General features: G+C 37.5%; 1 protein-coding gene across 2 annotated transcripts in view; it reads right to left on the reverse strand.

The window, feature by feature from the left end:
- Positions 1-6,595: 6,595 nt before the first annotated feature.
- Positions 6,596-23,596, reverse strand: part of Dsc1 (desmocollin 1) — a 31,264-nt gene continuing 14,263 nt past the window's right edge. The window contains exons 8-17 of one of the 2 annotated variants that reach the window (XM_028774815.1): positions 21,872-22,006; positions 20,114-20,299; positions 18,740-18,999; positions 18,479-18,621; positions 12,722-12,934; positions 11,522-11,758; positions 10,695-10,819; positions 9,834-10,088; positions 9,010-9,055; positions 8,832-8,926 (exon numbers count right to left, since the gene is read on the reverse strand). In XM_028774815.1, the coding sequence (XP_028630648.1) occupies positions 9,020-9,055; positions 9,834-10,088; positions 10,695-10,819; positions 11,522-11,758; positions 12,722-12,934; positions 18,479-18,621; positions 18,740-18,999; positions 20,114-20,299; positions 21,872-22,006 (1,590 nt within the window). In that variant the 3' untranslated portion in view covers positions 8,832-8,926; positions 9,010-9,019. Of the gene's footprint in view, positions 8,927-9,009; positions 9,056-9,833; positions 10,089-10,694; positions 10,820-11,521; positions 11,759-12,721; positions 12,935-18,478; positions 18,622-18,739; positions 19,000-20,113; positions 20,300-21,871; positions 22,007-23,596 lie in introns of both variants that reach the window. The other variant, XM_028774813.1, reaches the window with a different exon arrangement.

Raw genomic sequence — 23,596 nt, forward strand, 5'->3', positions numbered from 1 at the left:
ATATGAGAGCCAGACACAAAGACAGGAAGGAGAGGGGGAAGCGGGAAAAGAAAAGAGGAAGAGGGGTATAAAGGAGGATGGGGCTAGAAAATTTAGTTTGTTGATTTCTAATTTATGCAGAAAATATTTATAACCATCTTTGTTATTTGTAGCAGCTTAGAATCACCTACATAATAACAGAAAACTAAAATTTTATGTCTGTGATATGCAGAAGTTCATTAACTTACTTAATAGTTACTTTTGAGGTTCCATAAATCTACCAGTGGGAGCTTTTATCTTTATCTATCTATCTATCTATCTATCATCTCTATATCTACCTGTATATCTTACTACCTGTTGTGTTTTATAAAAAGATACAGGGAGAGAAGGGAATATGTTTGGTGGAGGTGTGGTAAGGTATGGAGCAAGGGGATGCCTTTGCGGGCCCAGGCTGAGGCATCCCTTCCCCCTAAGAAGCCAGTCATATGACCAGTATAGTATAGAATAGAGTTTATTCAGGGCATGGGCAGGGGAGTTGAGAGAGTAGTAGAGACAAAGAAATGCAGAGAGAGAGAGACTAGAGGAATAGAGGCCAGCCATGAGTACATGGAAAGAGAGGGGGAGGAGAATGGGGAGAGAGAGAGGGAGCAGGGACAAAGGAACAGAGCAAGAGCAAGAAGGCAAGAGAGAGAAAAGAAGGGGCCAGCAGCCCCTTTTATAGTGAGTCAGGCACACCTGGCTGTTGCAGGTAACTGTGGAGCAGAGCCTAGACAAAATGCCAACACTACCAACCTACCTATTATCTATATATTAATCCATCTGTCCAACTGTTTCTATTTATTTATTCATTCATTCATTTAGAAAAAGATTTCCTTTTGCAGCCCAGGCTCATCTCTAACCAAAGACCTCCCTGCTTCCTGACTGCTGGAATTCAAAGCATGTACATTAATCTTTGCTTTAGTCTTTCTCAGTCCTTAGTTCTGCCATTGTTGGTGCATAGCCTCTCATCTGATATTCACAAAAAGGCTTTTTGGGTATCAGTCATTATTTCACATATTAAATATAGTAAAGGAGGTAGAAAATGCTTTTTTTGATTTGTATCAGTTCTCTTTAGACTCTTATCCAGAAGTCTTAAGCATAGTATTTCCATTTTCCATTGGTCAGAATTTAAGACAATATCACATTTAGTTTAGGTGGTTGGTAATAATTGTGTCTTAGCTAGGCACATATCAGCTCCATAAAACTAGACTCAGAAATAGCTATTAGGAGACAACTGGTCAGTACCCTGGAGTCTCTGTCAAAAACACCATGAAATAGCAGCAGATATATGCTGATTTTTGGCATGTATCTTCTCAATGTTCAACTCTATACTTACATCAAACCACAAAACTTAAATTTAACATTTAATATTAATAATTGCATTGTATTTTAATGATTCTTTTATATAGTATGTTTGTTAGACACACAACATTTTAAGCAGTATTACTTTTATTAACATTACATAGAACTAATAATTTTTCATATGTTTTGTGCATGTACATGTGTGTAAGCACATCATGGAGCATTGTGGAGGTCAGAGGATAATTTGAAGGAGTGATTCTTTTCTTCAGCCATGTGGCCCCAGGGACTGAATCTCAGTTATCAGGCTTAACGACAAACTTCTTTATAGAGCAGGTTCTCAATGTTTCCAAAATTTTTAAATTAGCATGTGAAAACTTGTCTGTATGGGTGTGTGTGAATGCAAGTGTGTGTCTGTGACTGTGTGCTGTGTGAGTATGCATGTGTGCAGGTATGTGGGTGAATGTGTGTGGTATGTTGAATGTATAAGAATATCTAACAAAGGGGAGAGAGAATTTGTATAGTCCATAGCCAGAGGTTGGGCATGGCTTCCGATTGAGGGATGGGACCACCTACCCATCTCAAAAATATTAACCCAGAATTGTTCCTTTCTAAAGGAAATGCAGAGACAGAGTGGAGCAGAGACTGAAGGAAAGGCCATCCAGAGACTGACCCACCTGGGGATACATTCCATCTGCCCAAACCCAGACACTATTGCTGATGCCAAGAAGTGTTTGCTGACAGGATCCTGGTATGGCTGTCCCCTGAGAGGCTTTGCCAGAGTCAATACAGATGTGGATGCTCACAGGCAACCATCGGATTGACCATGGGGACCTCAGTGGAAGTGTTAGGGGAAGGACTGAAGAAGCTGAAGGAGTTTGCAACCCCATAAGAAGAACAATATCAACCAATCAGACTCACCCCCCACCCAGAGCTCCCAGGGACTAAACTACCAACCAAAGAGTATGCATGGCTCCCGATGCTTATGTAGCAGAGTATGGTCTTATCTGGCCTCCAGGGGAGAGGAGGCCCTTGGTCCTGCAAAGCCTCAATGCCCCCAGTGTATGGGGATCCTAGGGTGGCGAGGTGGGAGTAGATGAGTGGGTGGGGAACACCCTCATAGAAGCAGGGGATAGGTGAGAGAGGATAGGGATTTTCAGAGGGGAAACCAGGAAGGGGGATAATATTTAAAATGTAAACAGATAAAATAACCAATTAGGAAAATAAAAATGTGTGTGTGTGTGTATGTATGAGGTTTTGTGTGTGTATGTATGTGTGTGTGAGTGTGTGTGTGAAAGTTATGAGTGTATTATGTAAGTGTGTGTGAGTGTCTGGTGTGTGACTGTAAGAGTATGTATGAGAGTGTGTGAGTATTGTGTGAGTGTGTGAGTGTATGAGTATTGTGTTAGTGTGTGAGTGTGTGAGTATTGAGTGAGTGTGTGAGTGCGTGTATATATGTGGTGTGAGTGTGTAAGAGTGTGAGTGACTGTGTGTGAAAGTGTGTGTGTGTGAGTGTGTGTGTGAATATATGTTTGTGAGTGTATATATGAGTGCATGTACGTGTGGTGTGTGAGTGTATAGGAATGTATTAATGAAGGTATTGTGTTTGAGAATATGTGTATATGTGTGTGAGCATGATTGTGTGTAAGTACACGTGTGAGTTTGCATGAGTGCATGTCTTGAGTGTGTGAGTACATGTGTTTGACTGTGTATGAATAAGTACATATGACCAACCGTGAGTGTGTGTGTGTGTGCGTGTGTGTGAATATGTATATACACACTAGTACGTACATATGAAGGTCAGAGGACAACCTCATGTTTTGTCCCTCCCTTGCTACCTTGTATGAGACAGGTCTCGTGGGTTTTGTGGAAATTCTCCCTTTCCATCTTTCATCTATGCTACAGGAGTATAGGCTTCCAGTTTTAGATGGGGACTGGGGATTTGAACTCAGGATTCCAAGTTTGCGCAGCAAGTGCTTTACCAACTAAGTCAACCTCGTAGGCTTTGTCTCATTGTTTTTCTGCATGGTTTCCCTGCCTGGAAAAAAAGAGTGACCTTGACAGAATGTGATTAACTTGACACAAAAGACAGGCTTTGTCAATATCTTAGACACACCTATGAATTCTGTATCAGCCATGCCCCCAAAAAGTAAAACTTCAAAAGCAAGCACAATGACAAGCTAGCTGTGCAAAAGAGAGAGCCAGCCCAGGAAGATGGCCCAGCAAGCCACACCTGTTCATCAACACCATTACAGCAACACCTTCAAGCATTGGTTAGCAGAGGAAATCATGTATAAATTGTTTTCATACGCCTGATCAAAATGTACATCAAATCATATACACTCAGACATATACATTCATATATACTCACACACTCATATTCACACATACACACATTCTTACACAAACATTCACACTCTCCCAGACATTCTCACACTACACATCAAAATGTAATTTTGCTAAATGTGATTTTTCTTCACTTTGAGTGGGAAAATCAAATGTATTAAGTGTTAATGAAATATCCCTTCTTAAATTTTGTGTATATTTTCTGTCCCTATCTCCCTTACAGAATACGGTCTTATGAAGTTACAAAGTGTTCATAAAGTCAGTTGTCCACAACAGACAGGAGAGGCTGATACTTTGCAAGTGATGGGAGATGGTTTTGAACGTGGGTCGCCAACTCCATGAGGATAACTTGCCTTGGGCCTCCTGCTCTATGCAACCGGCCCTGTTCACTCTACTCAGCTAATGGCTTTGTTTACTTGCAGCAGGTTCTGTCTTTCCTCTCACTCAATCATTTACATGGACTTTATCAAAGTCTTGTGTGCATGTACATCTGGCACTCTTCCTAAATGCAGATTCTAGCTCAATAGGGCAGACATGGGGTCTGAGACATCTCTATCCTGATAGGCTGTCAGGTGATGTCCTCATTTCTGAGACCACAGGACACTGAGGATGAAAGCACAAGCAGAGAGTTGAAATGAAGGGTAGCCAAAGGACCGACGCACCAGAGTCCTGAGGTTGACTATGTGAGAAACCTGAGGGCCACATCCCAGCTCGGAGCCTCCTGTGTAGTAGTAAATTATTTAAAATGCTGACCTAGGGCTTCTACCCCACTTTGATCACTGAGTTCATGGATGAAACACACACATACCCTTTATATTTACAATAAGCCTTAAGCAGCACAATAGCTAGGCAGCTGCCTACTGTCCACGCTGTTAGAATTTACTTTTCTACCAATAACTCCAGTTATTACTTACTATTTTCTGTGTTCTGTTTGGGTTGCTGTTAACTCCTATTGGGCAGCCCTCAGGGCCACGATTTTATGGATTTTTTAATCCATGGTGTTTCTCCTTTCTTCTCTCTTGCACCACCACCACCTTCTTCTTCTTCTTCTTCTTCTTCTTCTTCTTCTTCTTCTTCTTCTTTTTCTTCTTCTTCTTCTTCTTCTTCTTCTTCTCCTTCTCTTCTTCTTCTTCCTCCTCCTCCTCCTCTTCCTCTTCCTCTTCCTCCTCCTCCTTTTCCTGTCCTTCTTTTTCATGGTTCCAAGTCCTGGAAACCTAAACCCCACCTGTCCAGCAATTGGCTGCCAGCATCTTTATTCACTAATCAGAATTAACTTGGTGGCAGAGTCACAGGGGCTATGTGCAGACTTCAGGTCTTGAGGGCCTGCATTTAGTGTTACAATAGACAATAAAAGACAAAACCTCAACACTCCTGTGTAATACATTCAGTTCTCAAAAAATTTGCACTTTAAATAATTTCCTAGGTTATGCTGTTGATCCTGCTCTCCTGGACAAGCAATGAGAGAAATGATCACATACAAGCCATTTCCATCCCTGGTATAGAAGAGCTACCATGTATGGAATGTCTTCAAAGACTTACCTTTTAGTGGAAACTCAGAGCTATGTAGCCATTTTCTGGTCTCCAAGCATTCTCTGGGAGGCAATGTCAAAGAAAGAAAACCTTCTGTTTCTACTCTGGGTTGTCTTTTGCATTGGAGTCCTGGGGATGAAACCTATCTGTTGACACATGTGAGATGATTTGTCCCTGAGTTGCACCTCTTCATTCTTTCCTATTTTGGGTTGCAGCTTCTCTAACGTTGCCTAAAATTAAACAGGCAGAAAGTAATTCTACCTGAATTTCAGGTAAAATCCTTCATACCTCAACTGTAGCCTTGAAATTTATTTTTGGAATTAATAGTGTCATGGTATGTGGATTAAAGTTTCTAAATATCAGAAATAAAATTCCCTCATTCTAGATAGTCATGGTTGGATATTGACAACTAAACATAAATTTCAAATTCTATGTGTACATATTCTCATGCCCAATGTTGATCAAAAGTACATGCATGTTTTTGCTTCCTCTATTGCTAAGTCAGTAGATAGATGACTCGTAACTCTGTAGATTGTTTATCAAAAGGTACCTTATTCCTAGTCATTAGTAACAAGGAATGCAGATTTTCAACAATTTATCTTCATATAACATACATTATGAATACATCAGAAATCTGAGAGCCAGTTTAGGGGGTTTTCATACTGATGCATGCACACACACACACACACACACACACACACACACATCTTCAAATAGCTATTGCTGTTCATTAAAAGGAACTGAGGTAATACAGCATGGTTTTTATCTTTATGCAGATAGCATCTATTCCAGAAAGTCTTTATTGCATTTTCACTTATTTTATTGGGATCTTCACACTATTTATTTGACTCTATCTGTTCTTAGAAAGCTTTCTCTTTCTGTATTTTTTCCATTCCTCTCACAAAGACAGTGTCTGGTCATGTACCGTGTTACTGTAGATTTATAAGAGAAGCAGATAATAAGATGGGTCAATGCCATAATACAGCCTATTCCATGGCTATCATTCCGTTTCAGATTTCAAACAGCACAGCACTTTTACGACAAACGTACTACAAAAAGGGAATTAGAATTCCTCAACTCTAAAACACCTGTTTTGATTTTTTTCCCAAATGACATCTCTACAAAGTAAATGTACAAACAGGTTTCAAGTTTTTGCAATATTTTTAAACATTGAGAATTAACATTTGGTATGATAGAGAGTATTTGAGGAACTATGCTCTTAGGGATCCATCATTTCATCTCTCCTGATCTTCCCATGGGGAGTTTTTTCTCCCTCTTATGAAATATTTGAAGCCAATATCAAAAAGATAAAAGCTAGTTGTATGGTCCCCCATATATGTTAAGATATATAAAACATTTCATAACTATTTATTTATTAAATCAACAATTAATTAAGTCAAAGTTTGTATGAAATATAGTATTTTATTAGCAAACTAAATTGTGCAGTCTGGTAGGGTTTCATACATTTAGTTTATCATACAGTTAATATTTATTTTTTGATGCAAAATGAGAATTACTAGGAGTTGCCTAAATAAATCCAACAATAAATATAATTAATTCCTCTGAGAAAAGTTTTAATAATGTTTTGAAAATATTGTAAATAGCTAAAACTGCTTAATACAAATCCATTTCCCGTACTTTCTAATAACTCTAATACTTTAGAGAGCCTTCTCTTGATGCATAAGAAATCCATCTGTGGATATAAATTGTACTGTTTAATTTAGATACAAATTTTCTCATCTATATTTCAGTAAATATAAGAGCAAGATGACACAAACAACATATAAGTGATTGTTAGGCTAATAATTTGCAACTGCTCATAGAATATTCTATAACTACATTGAATAATATAACTTATTATGAGATTTAATGCATTTTCAAATTGGTACTATTAGATCCTAAAATGTCAAAATTCACATTGTCAGAGTGACATTTACCTCAAAAAGTAAAAATTACATCACCCCCAAATCATCTTACAGTGACTGTAAAAATCACACATTATGGGGAATTTACAAGATCATATCTGCCTTACTAATGCTATATTTCATTTTATTCCAATATCTGATTTCACAATGAAAAGCACCTTTCCTAATGGAGAACAATAAGAGTAGTTACAAAACCTAAGTGAAACAGAAATCTATTTCTGCCAATAGATAGAAAGTAATGGAGTAAAAGGGTAAGTTTAGTTTAGATGTAAGGTTTTCATGAGATGTAACTTGACACATATCTGTAGTTTCCCACAAAGGACTAATAAAATATCATTTAAATAAGTAGTTTTTCTTTATAGATCAATAAAACAATATATTACTAAAATGTTATACCTCATTTATTCATTCATGCTAAATATCTATTAATTCAATAAGACTTGGTAGGTGTTGCTATAATGGACTAATAATCTTAATGCTTCCTACTTAAAATTATTTCTAGCCTTCCAGGTTTTTTTCTTTTGAGTAATTACCAAGATAAACTAAGTATTATGTCCCAATATCAACATTAACTCAGTATTGACACATGAGTATCAGAGTTACAGCTTGATGCTTGTATGGATAGTTGCAAAAAGGCTTGAAGACAGAGACCAGTTGAAAGCCACTAAAATAGTAGATCAGTATCAAGTTAAAGAGCTAACAGACCTCTCAAAGTATTTATATGAATTTTAATATTTTTAGTACATATAAATGTGGTAATACCACATTAAATTTGACCAGCAACATATATATATTTGTTTGTGTGTATGTATGTATGTATGTATGTATGTATGTATGTATGTATGTATATAACATCTTTAAGACTAAGCTAGGCTATAGAGATCAAAATTGTAGTATTTTTATGGAATTCTTGACAAATCTCTGCAGCTCTAGGTTCTGTGAGCTTGATGTTCTGACCCACATCATTCAGACAGAAGCTCCAAGATCTCAATGATAACACAGCCACATGGGCAGAGATCCAAGTACTAAGCTTTGAAGGTTTCTGAATGAAGATTGTGCTCTCCTAATGAGGGAAATGTACACTGAGAATAGAACTTGTTTAGGCACACAAAAGGCTATACTTAAAAATACTCAAAAATTCATCTGAAGCTACTCTGGAAAAGGGAAAACAATATCTTGGCACTAAAGGAAATATTTTAGAAGCAGAATTCTTCTCATGACCTTGAAAAATATTTAATTTGTATATACACAATGCAAACTCATATTTTAAGCTTCCACAATACCCAACTCCATCAACGAGCCTTGCATAGCGTGCAAAAGAGCTTAAGTTCCAAACATCACCAGAGTATCAGTGGCACATGCAGTTCAGTTCTGAAGGGGCAATGTAGACACGCACAGAAAGAAAAGCAACAGTGACAACATCCTGTCTAGACAACAGAAGGTTCTGGAGACAAGAAGAATTTAAGGATCTATGGTTGGTAAAGCATCCTTATCTACAAATGACTTTACCTTCTTCTAATACCCAAAGTTGCTTCTACAAGCTGCTATCCTCCTATATCCAGTGACACCTCTGTAATCATTTGCAAATGTCGCTCTATTAACCAGCACCTTTATTTCTTCACACATGTCTTTGCTAATGTCCTAAATTTCGGTTCCAAGTGATCTAAAAACTCTAGCCCTTCTTCCTCCTGCCGATCACTGCAGCAGCCCACAGAGCCAGCCATGGAGCCTTTGCCTTCATAGTTATATGAGCGAACGTAGTCTTCACCATGCTTGTGTTCCTCAGCTTGCCCACACAAATACACCTTCTGTATGGAGAAAGAGCACAGTTTATTATGACTTTTAAAAGACACCTAAACAGACTAGCATAAAAATGATATCTTGGATTTACCTTTTATTGTTTAATTTTTAATCAGAGTGTGTCCTCTAATGGATTCCTACATATAAAAAATGCACATGATTGGTCTATATTATATTCATTCTTAAAATATAGCAAATAAATAAATGCTCATAGTGAACATATTTATCAGAACTAAGGCTATGCATGTATCACATAAATAACTTACAACGTCTCACTTGGATATAAATAAGGTGTATTTAGTTGCAATTTATCTCAATGGCTTCTTTGTATATGTGGGGGAGAACCACTGTAGGCTGTGATTCTTGCATTTATACGGTAAATAGTCATGAGGGTCTAATACATTGTTGTATATAACATGCATAATATATTCGTGTTATATAGCTGTAATTATCTAACATTTTACTCACATCATCCTGAGCAACTTGAAACAAACAAGGAAAACATACAGAGTGGAACCTAAGATTAAAGCTTACCTGTCTATCTTGGTTGATTGAGGTAGGCAAGATTTCATAACTACATGTAGAACTATAGCACACTGACAACATAGTGGCAATTTATGATCTGTTCATTATACTATAGCTAATTCTTCACTGAAGATGTTTTTTTCTGATGATATTTAGTGAAAAAGACATCAGTCTTTTAATATCCCAAAGACATACACATAAACTAGTCCTAAAGTCTTGCAAATCATATTTTTTAATTAAACTTTGAATGTGTTCCTTATATCAGTGTCTATCCTTGTACAGGAGATGAAAAGGTGTGATCCAGATGTATGAGGGATACTTTGGGAAAATCTGGTTTATAAACCATGTTAGCATTGCACATAGTGGGCATTTGAAGACTTAGGCACTTACTTCGCCAAGCCGAGGTTGAGTGAAAGTGTGCCAGTCTGTGTAAGCATATCGGCCAGTGTCTGCTGCTCCTAGCACACCTCCCTTGCTGGACTCCAAGGTATGGTGGCCACCTCCTTTGTTGGACTCCATGGTGTAGCCTCCTTTGACCATCTCAAAACTTTGCTGTGTTTTGATTCCTTGGCCACCAAGGGTCCCAACAGATGTGCTTGTATCACAGATATTCGTTGTCTGTGTGGGGAGTCTAATATTTGCCTCCTAAAGATAGAATTAAAAAATGAATCAATGGCATAGAAACCAACTCTTTCTTACCACAGACAAGTCACTTGTTGTTCCTCTCTTCTTCACATATAAAATTAGAATAATGTTAAGAATCGTATCATAGATATTCTGGGCCTAACTCTGCATCCTAGGAATTCATACGTTGAGGTCCTAACCATGGGATCAGATGCAATCATGTATGTCTCAAAGAAGTTAGTCTCTCATCTAATATTACCAAGTTCTTACAAAAAGGAAAATTTAGATTGTTAGACATACAGAGAAACAATACCATGAAAATCTCTTTATGTGGCCAAAATCCAAGGGACAAAAACTGAAAAGAGCTATCCCTCCTCAGGGCCTTCAAGGGAAATATGGTATCTGATCTTATCTAGCCTATAAAATGGTGAGAACATGTGTTTTTATTGTTTGAGTTGCTCCTTAAAGCCAATTCAAATGGACAATAAATTAAAATGTTCAGGGAACTTCAATTTCTGCTTGGTACAGTATAGGTCAATAATTATTAGGTTTTACTATTACTATGGAGTAATCAATTATGTTCATTGGGCCACTATGTAATTCAGTGGGACTTTAATTCTGAATTACCGTCACTTCTTCTCCTGGTCCTTCAGTATTTGATACAATTAAATTTTGCTGGGCTACATCATCAGGGAAGCATTTCTTGACTGTTCTCTTCGTAGTAGTCACACAGAAGCATGTAAACAAAATGCCTACAGGAAAAATTAGAAAGCAAAGTAAAATAATTTTTCACATTCTGAACATATTAAAATAATTTGACAATAAACAAAAGTTTTAAGAACCAAAAAACTGAAAATAATATTTTTTAAAATGTCTGTACATCTTTTCAGAAATCTTCACTGTCTCAAGATTAACTTCTGAGGAATTAAACATGACCTCTAAAACTTACCTAAAAAGTTTTAATCTGCTGTTAGTGCTATTTCTTCTATAACTCAGATTCCCACTTACAGAAGAGGTACAAGATATTTTTAAAGCCTCATATACCAACAGTTACACATGTCCTTAAAACAAAGAACTGTAGTATATTTTTCTAGACTATCATAGCTGAGATAAATTGTCCCAGGTGGTCCATGTGTTAAAGTTTTGATCCCTACCTCAGAGCGCTGTTGAGAGGTGGTGGGGTCATCAAAGGGTGGGCCTTAATAGAAAAAAGTTGCATCACTGGGGACAACACTAACCTCTTCCTTCTTTCTTTCATTTTGGTTTCTAACTGCCATAAGATAAGTAGGTTGCTTAGTTACACACTACTGGTCATTGGACACAATACAACTGAGCTTTGTAGTTATGGGCTGAGACCTCTGAAACTGAAGTAAAACAAATTTCTCTGTAAAAGTTGTTTACTCCAGAAAATTAACACATAAATATCCCACAACACTTTAGATAATGATACTTACACAGCAGCAATGCAGATCCCAGGACCATGGCGAGAATGGCCCATTTCCCAAGGATTACATTTGGTTTAACATCTCTCTCCTCAACACCCATTCTACATTCTGATGGAACTGTACAGTCACACACTCTCACTGATAATACATGTTTTGCAGAAAAACCATGCCTGTCTTGTATTTGGATTGGCACAGAATAATAGTTATAATTAAGATTGTGTCGTTGACGAAGAATGGCACGTTGACCTAAAAGAAAGAGAGTAGATAGAGTATGTATTAATACAACATTTCAACAACAACATTGTCCTTCCTTGGTGTACATTCAAGGAATTAATCTCCAATAAAAACTCTAATGGTTCATTTTCTTTCTTAAAAATGATTTAATGTTTTAGAAAAGTAGGGAAAGGGTTGACATTATTTTAAATTAAAGGTAGACTGATCTCCAAGCTGAGCATGGCACTGCATGCCTTTAAACCCTGAATTCTGAAGGAATAGACAGATAGGTCTCTTGTGAATCTGAGGCCCACTCTGTTTAGATAGTTAGTTCCAGGAAAGCTAAGGCTATGTAGAGAGAGACCACGTCTCAAAAAAAAAAAATCAAAAAAACAAGAAACAAACAAAGAAAGACTTATCTATAGTCAAAATGTTATTCCTGTGATTTAAAATTGGTTTCTGTGTTTTCTTAAAGGATGTTCAGAGCAAAAATCTAAGTCTAATATATAAATGTGTGTGTTTGTGTGTGTGTGTGTGTGTGTGTGTGTGTGCATTTTCTTAAAGGATGCTCAGAGCAAAAGCTCTAAGTGTAATATATATATATATATATATATATATATATATATATATATATATATGATAAATTATTGGTATACAGATAGACAACATGCATGCATAGGTAGATAATTTTATCTACCTGTGTTGACAATTAGTCACATCCTTGTCAATTGATAATTGATAGATACTAAATAATTGCAAAACAAATAAATGATATATATAATATTTATAAATTATATATATATATAAAAATTATAGACATATGATAGATAGATGATAGATGACAAACAGAAAATAGATATTAAAGCATTATTATTTTTCCAAGATGAATAACTTTCTACAGTGCATATGTATTTCTTATGACTAACCAAGATAAAAGCACAGGACTTCAGCAATATTGAGCTGGGATTATTTACACTCTTTAGCATAAATACTTACCATCCTGTGATTCTAGAGTCCAGTGTTTGTTGGAAGAGTTATCCAGAAAGAACTGAAAAGGTGGACCGTTATCTGGCCCATCTAGATCTATAGGTTCCAAAATAGCATAATCTTTCTCCTGCTGACAAATGGTCACGTCCTTGTCAATCTGTGGTGGATGATCATTAAAATCTTCCAGAAGAACTACCAATGTTCCTGTGCAAGATCGGCCAACTAGGATAAATAAAAATAGGTCACTCTGATAGCAAAGGAAATTGAGATTCAGTTAAACCTACATTTAACCAATATTTATCATTTAATGTTTTTCCTATAAGATTCTCTGTTTGAAACATGCTGATAAATAGAGCAGGAGATGCTTGACATTACTTGGAAGTTTATTAGTCAAAACGGAGTTGAAAATAAACTCTTAGAAAATTTTCCAAGACACCAAAGGGTGATTTTTCCATTTACAGGAAATGGTGGAACATCATGAAGAGGCAGCTCCATTCATTTGTCGAGTTCAACAGCTTACTTTAAATTACCTGTTTGGTTGATTCATAAGTGTCAGTGAGTGGTGAATACCAGCCACAGAACTAAGAAGTACATGCTCAAACTAAAATCTAAATCCATAGCATTTCTAGAAAGAGCTTCTGAAGTCAGTAGTTGTCATTATTCTGTTTTCCATATCCCCAAACTCACTATATTATAAGTCAGACCTAAATGAATAGAGCTTTTTATTATTAGAAATATTTCTAACATTGTTTAATCTCAAGTTGTGGTATGCCCATTAGCCCCCAAGATTATATGTGTGACTTTTGGAATCAAATAAGAAAATGCTTACCACTTTGATATGATAGCTACTCAGTAATAATTCTAAGACTTTGCAGAAGCTAAAACTAAGAATGTAGTTTATAAAGTTTGAACTCAGCTGCTGCAAGTACCAAGTACACCTCAAAGCTGTAAAATCCTCAGTAGCTCATTTCACAGCCTGAACCTGGAGGTATATGTGCTTCTCAAACTCAGAGGAACAACAAGTCTAACCATGACACATCAGATGGGACTTACTCGGGAAAAGTACTTGCTGCTACTCTTGCCCAGGAGCACAGTTTAGATACTAACATTCATGTCAGGTGACATGGACAAATGGGTCATTCTTTAGTGAAAGGGTCCTTAAGGAGAAGACCAGGAGAGAAGTTAGAGGAGATAGGAAAGCTGAGGTCAGTAGTTATCGCATAAGCAAAGTGTTATGACAAGCAAGTTTATTAAGAAGTAAGATTCTGAGCTGGAGAGATGGCTCAGTGGTTAAAAGCACTGACTAGTCTTCCAGAGGTCCTGAGTTCAATTCCCAGCAACCACATGATGGCTCACAACCATCTGTAATGGGACCCGATGCTCTCTTCTAGTGTATCTGAAGACAGTGGCACTGACATAAAATAAATAAGTCTTAAAAAAAGAAAGACGTAAGGGTCTTATAGACAGGGGCTCTACTAAAGCCTTAGATCAGCCCGGCTCTGTCTGTAACTTGAAACTCCAGGGGATCCAATGCCTTCTTCTACCTTTCTAAAGATCATTCACACAGGCACACACACACATACACACACACATACACACACACATACACACACACACACACACACACACACACACATCATTTTTTAAAATCTGCCTTAAACAGATATGTACCAAATTCTCATCTTCATGCTTGATAAAGGGACAGTTTACCAGAGAGGTGGTAGGATGGGGGTAGAGGAAATTTGAGCTCTTAACCAATTTAGAAGAAAAAAATATAAAGGAGAAAAAGTGAAGGCACACTTTCAGAGTAACAATACAGCAAATGGGATAATCATCATATTGTTTTCAGTATATAATAATGCTTAAATTGCAGTATTATGAATCAAACAAAGGCTAACAGAGAACAATACAGAAGCTGTCAGTACTATTAGTTTGAATAATTTAAGGGATATGAGCTTCAGAGCAGGGCTGGGAAGCACTGCTATTCTCATGTTCTAGGAGTAAGGTGTATAAAACAGTATCCTTGAGACACACAGACAAAGAGATTAGCCTCACAGACAAGAATGACACACACACAAAAATATAAGGATATAAGCTGGATTCTAAGCAGTCATTAGGACCTCCTAAATTATCATTTAGGAATACCTTTGAGGATCAAAACAAGTATATTTATATATACTTGTGTGTATATATATATATATATATATATATATATATATAATATATATTATATATGTGTGTGTGTGTGTGTGTATGTATGAATACATGTCATTACCATACAACTTTGTCACTAATGTTTGTCGAATCCTTGTCTTTTCTCTGGCACATCTAGGTTATATAAACTCTGGGATGTTGTTTTGAGTAAGCTTTGCTCTTTTTCACTGACCCTACCATGCTTAACTCCAGTATCTTTCAGTACTAAGCAACAAAGTTAATTTCTTATATTTTGCTCTCAGTTATTTTCCTCCTCTCTAAATAAGAATTTATTTTCTTTTTATCTAGTGCCAGGATTTCTGAACTCTTCCCCTGCTTTACCCTGAAAGCCTCTGAACTCTCTCAATGTATAGAGACATCTAAACATTCTCTACTGGTAAAAATTTTATACCATATCCTCTCTTCTTAGAATATAAAGCAGTAAAGCTTTCATTATTAGAAGGAACACATCCTTATCTCATGTCTCCTAGTTTCTATGGTCCTGTACTTGGAATTTAAACATCTGAAAGGAAGTAGATAGAGAGCCATGTTTCACATCATAATTATATGTGTAAGCCATTTAGACTTCATTTTTACTTATAGGAATAGCAAACTTAAAAAAAAAACCCACATCACCTAGAATTGTAAAGTATATTAAGTCAATATGTTTCTCAGCTAATATCCCCGACCTCTTATTCTGCAGAGTTTTGGAACTTATAGTAAAGTAATCCTATAAAAGAAATGTATGTTTGAGGTGTGGATCAATGAGAAAGGTAATATGTAGGTAGTTTACATAATGACATTCAAATTAAGAGGGAGCTCCAATTTTGAAAGCTAGTTTATTTTATCTGAGATGAGGGTTCTTTAATGCTTAGAATATAAAGCAGTAAAGCTTTCATTAGTAGAAGGACCAAACCGCACCTCATGACTCCCAGTTTCCATGGTCCTGAAGAGGAAATGTAACCTGCTATTTCCATCCCAAAGGCAGCAGGACTGAGAGATGGGAAAAGCCTTAATGGGCAGAGTGGGCTGAGTCAGCTTGCCTTGTCTACATTAACAGGAAGCAGCTAGTATCTTCATTAGTTAACCTTTTGTCTCTCTTTCAGTAGCTACAGCTCTTACTTTAAAACCAGCAAAAGGACCAGAGAGATGCCTCAGTGGTGAAGAGCATGTACTTCTCTTCCAGAGGATCTGAGTTCAAGTCCCAGCATATAGATCAAGTGGCTCATACCACCCGCAACTCCATTTCCTTGGAGAGCCAAAATCTATCGCCTCTTTTGTCACCTGCACTCATATACACACACCTATACATGCACACATGTGAACACATACTTTTATAGATTTTTTAAAATAAACATTGTATCTAAAATAGGCTATATAGCCAATAATATCTGGGGAATCATTGTATATTATTAATTTGAACAAATTAATAGAAATAGCCTATGTTACTGTCTGGCAATACATTTTACATGCTCAGCTTGTGTATCTAAAAAACTCAGAAACCTTCTTGAGCTAATCAAACAGGCAAAAGATTTAGTTCTGTCTGAAAATCCAAGATGATTTTCTTTTTTATCTTTATGAGGAGTTGTCTTACATGGGTAAGTACATAATCAAAGTATAATTTCTGGCTATATTTTATTATTCATTTTAACTTTTCTTTCATTTATTTATATGCCCTAGATTTATATAATATGTTGCATAGTAGTATATTTGCACACATGAAAATCTTATAAAAACAGGAAACCAAAACCCATACATAAGAAAAGACCTGTAAGGTAAGTGTCCTGGCTAGTTTTATATCAACTTGGCACAAGCTAGAGTCATCTGAGAAGAGGGAACTCCAGTTCAGAAAATGTCTCTATAAGTCTGGGCTGTAAACAAGCCTGTAGAACAGTTTCTTAATTAGTGATTTTTGTGGGAGGACCTGGCCCATGGGAAGGAAGTGGAGCCATCCCTGGGCTGGTGGTCCTGGGTTTATAAGAAAGCAGGCTCCTATCAGCATGCACTTCCTGGCATCCGCATCAGTGTCTACCTTTGGTGACTACACATAGGATGGATACCCAGGCGGAATGGTCTGCAGATGGCCCCTCCTTCAGTTTCTGTCCCACACTTTGTCTCCATATTTGCTCCTTGGAGTATTTTGTTACTTCTTCTAAGAAGGACTTCGTCTTCTTTCTTCATGAGCTTCATGTGATCTATGAGTTGTGTCTTGGGTATTTCAAGGTTCTGGGCTAATATCCAATAATCAGTGAGTGAATACCATGTGTGTTCTTTTGTGATTGGGTTACCTCACTGAGGATATTTTATAGTTCCATCCATTTACCTAAAAATTTCTCAAATTCATTGTTTTTAATAGCTGAGTAATACTCCATTGTGTAAATGTACCACATTTTTTTATCCATTCCTCTGTTGAAGGACATCTGGGTTCTTTCCAGCTTCTGCTGTGTGCTTAGAAGTCTGCCAGAGTTTAACATATTCAGAGGCAGATGCTCACAGCTAACCATTGAACTGATCAAGGGGTTTCCAATGGAGGAGTTAGAGTGAAGGCTGAAGGAGCTGAAAGGGTTTGCAGCCCCATGAGAAGAGCAACAATACCAACCAACCAGAGCTCCCAGGGTCTAAACTGCCAGCCTGAGAGCACTTAGGGAGGGATCCATGGCTCCAGCTGTATATGTAGGGAAGGATGGCCCTGTCGGGCATAGGTGGGAGAGGAGATCCTTGGTCCCATGAAGGCTGGACGCCATGTGTGGGGGAATTCGAGGGTGGGGAGGTGGGAGTAGGGGGGTAGGTAGGGGCACATCCACAGAGAAAAAGGAGAAGGAGCGATGGGATAGGGGATTCCTGGGGGGGGAGGGGGAATGGGGTAAGGGGATAACATCTGAACTGTAAATAAAATATCCAATAAAAAAAGAAAGAAAGAAAGGAAGGAAGGAAGGAAGGAAGGAGAGAGAGAGAGAGAGAGAGAGAGAGAGAGAGAGAGAGAAAGAAAGAAAGAAAGAAAGAAAGAAAGAAAGAAAGAAAGAAAGAAAGAGAGAAAGAAAGAAAGCAGGGCTGAGCAAGCCATGACAAACAAGCACTCCTCCATGGCAACACTCCTTCATGGCCTCTGCATCTGTTCTCACCACTGGGTTCCTGCCCTGTATGAGTTCCTTCCTCACTGCTTTTGATAATGAACTATTAAACAGAACTGTTAGTGAAATAAGTCCTTTCCTCCCCAACTTGTTTTTTGTCATGGTGTTTCATCATGGTGATAGTGACTCTCACTAGGACAACTACACAACAACAAAAAAAGGACCTAGACAAGGCATTATGAAATTAAATGATATACTTCAGCAGAAATAAGTAAACCAGTACTCAAAATTAGACTTCGGTCATTTAATTTCCTGCAGCTCTGCCCGAGGGGTGGACACAGGACTGATTGGGTGATTTGAGTGAAATAAGCCATCGTACTGAACACACTGGTTTGCGTTGTAGATTATTAGTACCTTAGAGGAAACAGTATCTGAAATAAAATTTGACATAGACACAGACACCTTCCATATTCACGTTTTAATTTTAGAAAATGGCACTCACCTGTATCCATCGCCACTACTGAAATATTGTACTGGTTGTTTTTCACAAACTTTGACTCTCTGTCTAGTACTTTCATGGTTGTCAAATCTCCGGTGCTTTCGTTAATCTCAAACCAGTTATCTTCATCTCCTACCTTCTTATACCTAGGTTTTCAGAAAGCAGACATCAAATTACCAAAGTGAAGACACACAGACCATTCCTAAATTTGAAATAAGTTGATGCTCCGGGGAAGACGAGGGAATTTTCAGGGAAGTGCGTTACCTTAAGCCTTCCCCACTGCTTGTCTCTGGGTCCATCGCTTTGTAGCCCAGGAGCTCTTGGCCAGCTGGTAGTCCATCTTTGCTCTGAATGACTTTGACTGGGGGCTGGCACTCAGGGCCCTCATCGCTGTCTTTAATTTTCACAGTAACAGTTGTGGTGCACATTGTTGAGGGTTGTGCGTTGGCAGCATGAGTGAACTGAGCTTCGTTAAGGACGCCGATTTGCAAAGTGACTTGGCGGCTGACTTCATAGTTCAGTGCCTGTTTAATAAACATACACTGATCAGTCCCCATATTTCTATACAGGACACTAATGATTCCAAGACTGAATAGACAAGGAATGCAATTCTTAGTTTCAAAATGTTCCCCAAAGCTGTTGCTAACCAAAAAAATAATCAATTATCTTCTTAAAATGGTTAAAATCATCAATTTTTAAGAGATGAACATTTTCCTTCCTACTTTTTTTACTTTGAAGATCTCACCTTTATCTTGTTATTATAACTTTAAATACTGATTAGAATGCAGTATGATTGTATCTAATCCCAGTAAGACTCCTGAAACAAGTTAAATTTAAAGGAAAAGATGAAGGAAAGAAATACAGAAGACCAGCAAAAGGGGAAAAGAAAGAATAAGCAGTGCAAAAATAAAAAACATTTTACAAGAATCTTATCAGAAAAATAACTTATTCCGAAAGCTTTTAACCACTCCTGAGGAATTAAAGGAAAAAGACATCAAGACAAGGGCTCAGTAATTCAGAGAGGAGCCAGGGAGTCCACATTCAGTGCTGCCCGCCAAGGCCACTGTCAGATTCAACATTCCTCTGCCTTTGTTATCCTCACATACAGAGGACTGAAGTGTGTGTCTAATACAAGTTTCTGCTTAGGAAGAGTGAAATACTAGAAAAGGGTTTGTGTAAACCACTGTCAATCATTACATCACAATTCTACACTGATATATATATATATATATATACATATGCATATGTATATATGTATATATATATATATATGTGTGTGTGTGTGTGTGTGTGTGTGTATATATATCCATATATATATAACATATGTTTATATATATAGTCTTCATATATATGAAGTATTAATTTTAATGTATTCATTATACATCAAATATACAAAACTTTCATTATATTCTTTTATCCCATCACCACTCCAAAAAAATTCCTTTCTTTCTCAAGTCTTCTTCCTAGGCTTATTTATTGACAGAGTGGCTACACCACTGACAAATGACTCCCCTCCCCACGTGTCCTTTAACTACCTGTAACTCCTTGGAGAAGGATTTATAGACAGCAATCATTTTTGTACCAATGTCAAAGCATGTGATTGAATGCTGTAAAGAATAGCTTTGCAATTTTACATACCTTGACAACACACAAGACCCCTTCATTTGTGTTCGGATCTGTTGTGATTTTGAAGTTCCCGTTTTCATTCCCTTGTAGGATTTTGTATATGGCCTTCGAGTGGGGGGTGTTGGGCAAGTCTTGGTCTTGCACCTTCATTCTCAGAATCTCAACATCAATTCTGTTTTCTTCTACTTCTGTAGTATACTGAGGAGGAAAATACCTTTTTAAGTATAATGACATCTTTATAGCTAAAATTCTATTTAAAGAATGTAATATGGAGTAATAGATGCTCATAATTTGGAAAATAATTTATAAAGTTTAATGCCCAGCTAACTTCTTTCTTTCTTATCCTGTTTTCAAATACCTTCCATTCATCAAAGATGACTCATCTCTTAACTGCTAAAGTTCTGTGAGGTGATTTTCCTGCTCTCTTTCAACCTCAGATTTGTCTCTTTTCTGACCCTGTATCGTATTTACACCCTACCCTCCCCTTTAGAGATAGCAAACACTAGTTAAATTATACTAATGTAGCAATCATATAATACTTATAGTGAGAACATATATTGCTTGTTCGTTGTTGGTTTTTTTTTCTCACACTATTGTGGATTGAACCTGGGGCCTCAAGATGTAAGACAAGTGCTTGACAACTGAGCTATGGCAGCAGCTCAGAATTATTGACTTTCACAGTAATCCCGTTTCATTTACTTTGATTCACAAGCAAACATTTTAAGAGAAAAGTTTTCTCTTTTCTTGAGAAATTAAATCTTAGACATTACTCTTTAAAATAAAAAACAGAAGCATAAGATGTTAAAAGACTAAAAGAATAAATTATGATCTGCAAGAGATGTGTAGTGGTTTGAATAAAAATGGCTCCTATAGACCTATAGGGAGGGTCACTATTAGAAAGTGTGGCCTTTTGGAGAAAGTGTGTCACTGGGGGTGGGCTTTGAGGTTTCAGAAGTTCAATCCAGGTCTAGTGACTAACTGCTATTTCTGGTGCTGTGGATCATGATGTAGAACCCTCAGCTACTTTTCTCTTGCCATGTTTGCCTGTGTGCCTTCATGCTTCCCACCATGACAGTAGCGGACTAAACCTCTGAAATACAAGCCAGCCCCAATTAAACGTTTTCCTTCATAAGAGTTGCTGTGGTCATGATGTCTCTTCACAACAATTAAAACTTTACTAAGACAAGATGTATGAAAAGGATTGGATCTAAGAATATGAATGGCTCTTTGACAAGTCTCCCTCACTATATGAGATTTCCTATTCTCTGACTAAAACTCCAGTATAGAGTCATGAAAAAGTACAAAGTTACTCATGAAAAGTCAGAAAAACAATCACTCCTAGGCAATCTCATCATATATATGTCTCACAAAATTTGCTAGCTAAGGCCTGACCCAGGAAGAGCTGTGGGCAGGACTTCACTCTGACCCCAGCAGAATGTATAAAGCTGATGTCTTTTCTGCTTCATAACTTGAAATACACAGAACACTGGAGAGCAAGCCTCTTCAACATCTAAAAATTTCCCCAAACATACAATAATAACCAAGAAAACATCGAACACATCATAACAGAAGTGTTCTTCAGTGGCCAAGAGCAAAGGCACTTCATCACATCAGAGACTTGAGCACTTCAGCTATTCTTCTTACAAACCACAAGTTTCTTACTTGTTTTTAAGTGATTAGTATTTCAAACAAAATGTCAGGAAGCTGCCAATTTCTAGATTTTTTTTAATATGAAGGAATTCAGTTCAATAAGCACACAAGTCTACTCACAGAAGTTTGGGTGAAATATGGTAAGTTGTCATTCACGTCCTCCAGTGATATTGTGATTGTTCCGGTGGTGAAGAGACCGAAGGGCTGGCCTCCCATGTCTCGTACCTCCATCACTAGCTTGTACGTATCACATTTCTGTAAGAGAAGAAAGGAAGGGAAGGAGGGAGAAAGGGAGGGAGGGAGGAACGAAGGAAAGAAGGGAGATGGAAGGAAGGAAGGAAGGAAGGAAGGAAGGAAGGAAGGAAGGAAGGAAGGTTTATTGGTAAATACATCTATTTCCTCTCACTGACAATTATGATATATACTCTATGTGTTGTAGTTATATTACAAATAAACACTAAAAAATATATATGTGTGTGTTAATACAACTGCATGCCCAGCTCTGAATAGTTTTTAATAAAAACACTGTAAATACCAATACAAAACAAGAAATTGAACAAATAATGCAACTAATTTCAATTGTCAGTTCGCCTAGGTTTAGAATCTAGAATCCTGGGCATGCCTGACAGGGTATGTCAAGAGGTTCCACTAAGGAGAAAAGGCTCAGCCTGAGTGTGGATAGTGCCATCCTATGTATTAAGGGACAGCACTATCCTGTATGCTAAGATCCCAGATTACATAAAAGGGAAAATGGAGACCAACAGCAGAGATGCAACACTCAGCTCTCTGTGGTTCCTGACTGTGAAGTGTGAGCCCTTCCCTGCTATGGTAAACTGTACTGTCAAAGCCAGGCACAAAAAAACCTTCCTTTCTACTTACAGAAACAACTACCCATAAGCTGAGTTTTTTACATTTAAATTTTCAACTTACCCATTCATAACTGACAAAATTTAAGCAAAACCCAAAGTTTCATTATCTGTGAAATGAGTAAATACACTCGTATAGCCAGACAATGAAAGAGTTTTGTACTGTAAACTAATGAGCTATTGAGCCACAAAAAGATGTGGGGGAAGTTCAGACTACTAGGAGAAAGCCAGTACAAAAAGGTTCCGAATTGTGTGGCTCAGATTGTGACATTCAGGAAAAGGTGAAACTGTAAAGAATCTCTCTCTCTCTCTCTCTCTCTCTCTCTCTCTCTCTCTCTCTCTCTCTTTCTCCCTCTCTGTCTGTGTGTGTGTGTGCCTCTCCCCCTATCATGTGTGTGTGTCTATAAATATCTATATCTAGATATCTGAGCAATTTTTATTTGTTCTTCCATAGACCTAAGGAATCTTGATTTCACATATCCTCTCTGAATTCCCAGCTAGACCCCTTCTTCTAGAATCCTCCAAGCTGAATGAAAATCCAGCCATTATTCCTGCACTACAGTATTCCCATGATAGATAGATGTGTGTGTGTGTGTGTGTGTGTGTGTGTGTGTGTGTGTGTGAATGGTTCTCTGAGGTAAGGAGAGGGAACTATGAATAGACAATGAACCTGCCACAGTAGACCTGTGCAGACACGGAGAAGGAAACAAATGGGAATCTTCTGGTTTTCTGATTGACTTACCAAATGGCATACATCGTAATGATATTACTTTTTCAAAAGCAGAAATGAAGCAAATTAAAGCAGTGTTGTCAGGAGCTCACATCAGCACAATGAGAGCAGGTCAGACCTGTCTTATCCTTGTACTATCTCAGCATCTCTGCAGATGCAAAGAAGTCTCCAGAGAGTCCCTGGGCTTAGCTTGGGAAGAAAGCTTAGGGAGTAAGCACATTGGCTGTACTGTAATCATCCTGGCAGTAA

This window comes from Grammomys surdaster, unplaced genomic scaffold, assembly GCF_004785775.1.
Source record: "Grammomys surdaster isolate TR1022 unplaced genomic scaffold, NIH_TR_1.0 243, whole genome shotgun sequence".
In the NCBI taxonomy this organism is placed as follows: Eukaryota; Metazoa; Chordata; class Mammalia; order Rodentia; family Muridae; genus Grammomys; species Grammomys surdaster.